This window comes from Buceros rhinoceros, unplaced genomic scaffold (genome assembly GCF_000710305.1).
Source record: "Buceros rhinoceros silvestris isolate BGI_N320 unplaced genomic scaffold, ASM71030v1 scaffold6983, whole genome shotgun sequence".
Classification (NCBI taxonomy): domain Eukaryota; kingdom Metazoa; phylum Chordata; class Aves; order Bucerotiformes; family Bucerotidae; genus Buceros; species Buceros rhinoceros.
This window is the reverse complement of record NW_010405333.1, coordinates 8,027-11,314: the sequence shown is the minus strand read 5'-3', so window position 1 is coordinate 11,314 and position 3,288 is coordinate 8,027. Positions and strand designations below refer to the sequence as shown.

Genomic DNA, 3,288 nt, shown 5'->3' with positions numbered 1-3,288 from the left:
TAGGCTGTTAGGATGCTTCCTACGGCGAGGCGAGCGATAGGGTTGGATAGTGTGGGGTTGCTTTCACTTATTGGGGTGAGTGTTGGGATGCGAGGGGGTCCTGTTTGGACTAGTAGGGTTAGTCGCAGACTGTAGGTTGCCGTGAACGCTGTGGCTAGGAGGGTTAGTAGAGGTGCTCAGGTGTTTACTTATGAGGTGTTTAGATTTTCAATGATTAGGTCTTTTGAGTATAAGCAAGAAAGCTTTTTGAGTACAAGGAAGAAAGGGTGTTCCTGTTAGGGCTAGGTTTCCTATGGTTAGGCACGTGGTGGCTGTTGGGAGTATTTTTTGGAGGTCTGCTTTTTTTCGAATGTCTTGTTCTCCGTTGAGACAGTGGATGATAGATCTGGAGCATAGGAATAACATGGCTTTGAAGAAGGCAGGGTGGAGATGTGCAGGAACACTAGCTGGGGGAGGCCTAGGCCAATGGTGACCATCGTGAGTCCTAGTTGGCTGGACACAGAGAAGGCAATAATTTTTTAAATGTCTTTTTGTGTAAGGGCGCGGGTGGCTGCAAATAGGGTGGAGAGGGCACCTAAGCATAGGCACGTGGTGAGGGCAGTTTGATTGGTGGCTAGGCCTGGGTGGGTGCGAAGGAGATGGCCAAACTGGGCTTGGGGTGCCTGGTCTGTGCTGCCCACATCACAATTCCTGGTGCCCAAATCCTGAAGTTTCAATGCTGGAGCTCCAAAGCCCCATGGCAGGACCCCTGTGGCCCACCAAGCAGGCAGCGCAGTGGGCTCAGGCTCCCAGGTTTCTGCCATGCTGCTAAAGAAGGATCAGGGTGCCGGGCCGTTGCAGAAGCCCACTGCCCCAAATGAGAAGACAGTGCTACTTACTAGAAAAATATACCTTTATTCACCATCTGTGTTTTGCTCAGGAGAGAACATCCCGTGACAAGGGGGCCAGCCAAAGCCGTGCAGCTGACAGTGGCCAGCACAACCCCACCTGCACCGCGCAGGTTGTCGCCAGACAGGGCCTCCGTGGGGGACCCTGATGCGCTGAAAGGGTGGGAAGGGGGTTGGAATGGTGCTTTCATCTCGGGCACCACTGCCCTCCACCAGTGTGTCGTTCAGGTCCTGTCAGCAAAGCACTTGGCTCCTCACCAGCCGCCCCACCACCACAGCACGGCCATGGTTTCTCCATGAGATCCCCTTCATGGCAGCGCTGCTTCTGGCATGTTCCACAACTTAAATAAAGGGGGGTTAGGGGCTATTTTCTGGGATGGGAACAGTCGATAACTTAATGCAGAATGAAGGTATCACACGTAATGAGCAGGCAGCAGGCGGGATGGGACCCCATTGTACAGCAGTCACAGCGCCAGGGGCCCAGGCTGTGGCCAGCCATGACTTGGCTGAGGCCATCACAGTACTTGTCCCCCCGCCACTACCCTCAGTGTGCTGTGACACAGCCCAGGCGTCCACAGACCTAGCTCGAGGGTCCTCCTCGATGTCTGCCAGCCGCCCCAGCACATCCGCTGGCCCAAGCTCACCAGGGCCATGATGCCATGTGGGACTGCTGGCACCAGCCTGTTCTCAGGTAGCAAGTAGTGAGGTTTGGGAGGGTCTCCTGCACACTACTTTGAGTTTGTTGGTGCTTTCAGAGGGCTGAAGTGTGCAATTCTGGTCAGGTTGATGCAGTACAGCCCCAGTGCTTCTCGGAAGTCTCAAGCCGGAGGTTTCCCAGAGGTTTCAAGCCTTCACCAGTTGCTTGAGCTATCTCTCATGCTGAAGGCCAAAACATCGTTTCTTGGTGGGCTTCATGGTTCAAGACCCTGGCTTGGCCCCTACTGCTCAGGCAGCAGTCACCACTCGTGTCCTAGTGTGTGGAATGCTGCTGGCCGCACTCCAACAGCCCCAATCAGAGTTTAAATAAACCAAAGAATGTCTTGGATTCCTCAAAATTAACCAGAGCGATTTTGGAGACGTTGACATGTAAACTGTCCATCTTCCTCAGCTTGAATAAAGCCCCCAGGTAGCTTTTCCGGGCCCATGTTTTCTGACTCATGCAGTAATTGATGCCTTTGTCCTCCATCAGCACATGGCTGCCTGGCAAGGTCGGGTTCTTCTTGTAGACAACGTGGGTCAACACCTGGTTGCTGCAGACGCTGCCCCGGAAGAGCACGTTGGAGTACACGAAGTAAAAGCCGGTCTCGTTGATGACGAGGCCGTGATCGCAGTACTGAATGCCGCTGGTGAAAGCATGGCCAGACGTGGGTTCCCACTCCAGAGGGAGGTCCCGCTGGGACGGATTCCCTGGAAGCCAAGACAGGAGAAAAAGTGAAGTATGAGCCATTGCGAGGTTTTTCCCTGTCACGTCTCATGCCACAAGTCAACTGTTCTCCAAGCTCTTGTCTGCAGCACGGAAAGTCCGCCCTGACCTCGCACTGGTGGAGCTCTCACCTTCACCTCCCTCAGCTTATGACAGCCTTCTGCTCCACACGCCCCAGGTGCATCCCCAAAACCAAACCAAAAGCCAGAGCCCTCACCGAAAAGCCTAAATGAGAGGAAGGCTTCACCTGTGGAGCAACTTCCCGCTGTCAGAGTGCCCGTGTGGGGCGAGCTCCTCACAACTACCACCGTGCCACCCTCTCACCCCAGCTACGCCTGCTCGACGCCCTGCTCCCACACCTCGCTGGCCCCACAGCGTGTACCTGTTAAGTGCGCTGCCTTCCTCGCTTCTTTTTTCATTGATTGCTCCTTCTGTCCTGTACCAAAAAAAAAAAATATCAGGAAGACGTTAGCCGTATTCTCCATGGAGAAGCCAACCCAGAGAGCAGGAGGGAGCCAGACACGAAGCGGAACCAGGGCAGGTTCAGAGGAGCACAGAGAACATAAGCACCACGGCTTAGCGCAGCGAGGCAGAGCAGCGCTTGGACAAACACTGCGGGGCAGCAGGAGGGGTTAAAAAGGAGGAGCTGCAGCAAAGGATGCAGAGGTGATCAACAGCAAGGGGGAAGAGCAAGGAGAGCTTTTGTCTGGTGAGCTCAAGCAGAATCCTCTCACTCCGGGTGGAGGCATCTCTGGCCCATGTCCTGTCACAGATGAGCCTGCTCTACTGCCCCCCTCCACACCTTCTCCTCCCAGAGGCAGAGCACCGCTGGGAAAATTCTGCCTTCCCTGGACAGTTGGTTCCCCGGTTACAGTGACTGAGTATTTGGATCCCACCCCTCTTCCTCCTTCCCAGCATCACCGTCTCAACTTGTAGACACAGACTTTTCTTTCCTCCAGCCAGTTAAGCCTTCCTCTC

General features: G+C 54.7%; 1 protein-coding gene across 1 annotated transcript in view; it reads right to left on the bottom strand.

The window, feature by feature from the left end:
- Positions 1–1,899: 1,899 nt before the first annotated feature.
- The window catches only part of FASLG (Fas ligand (TNF superfamily, member 6)), a 3,416-nt gene continuing 2,027 nt past the window's right edge, over positions 1,900–3,288 (bottom strand). Inside the window, exons 3-4 of the mRNA XM_010133678.1 lie at positions 2,693–2,746; positions 1,900–2,294 (exon numbers count right to left, since the gene is read on the bottom strand). Coding sequence (XP_010131980.1) covers positions 1,900–2,294; positions 2,693–2,746 — 449 coding nt within the window. The remainder of the gene's footprint in view (positions 2,295–2,692; positions 2,747–3,288) is intronic.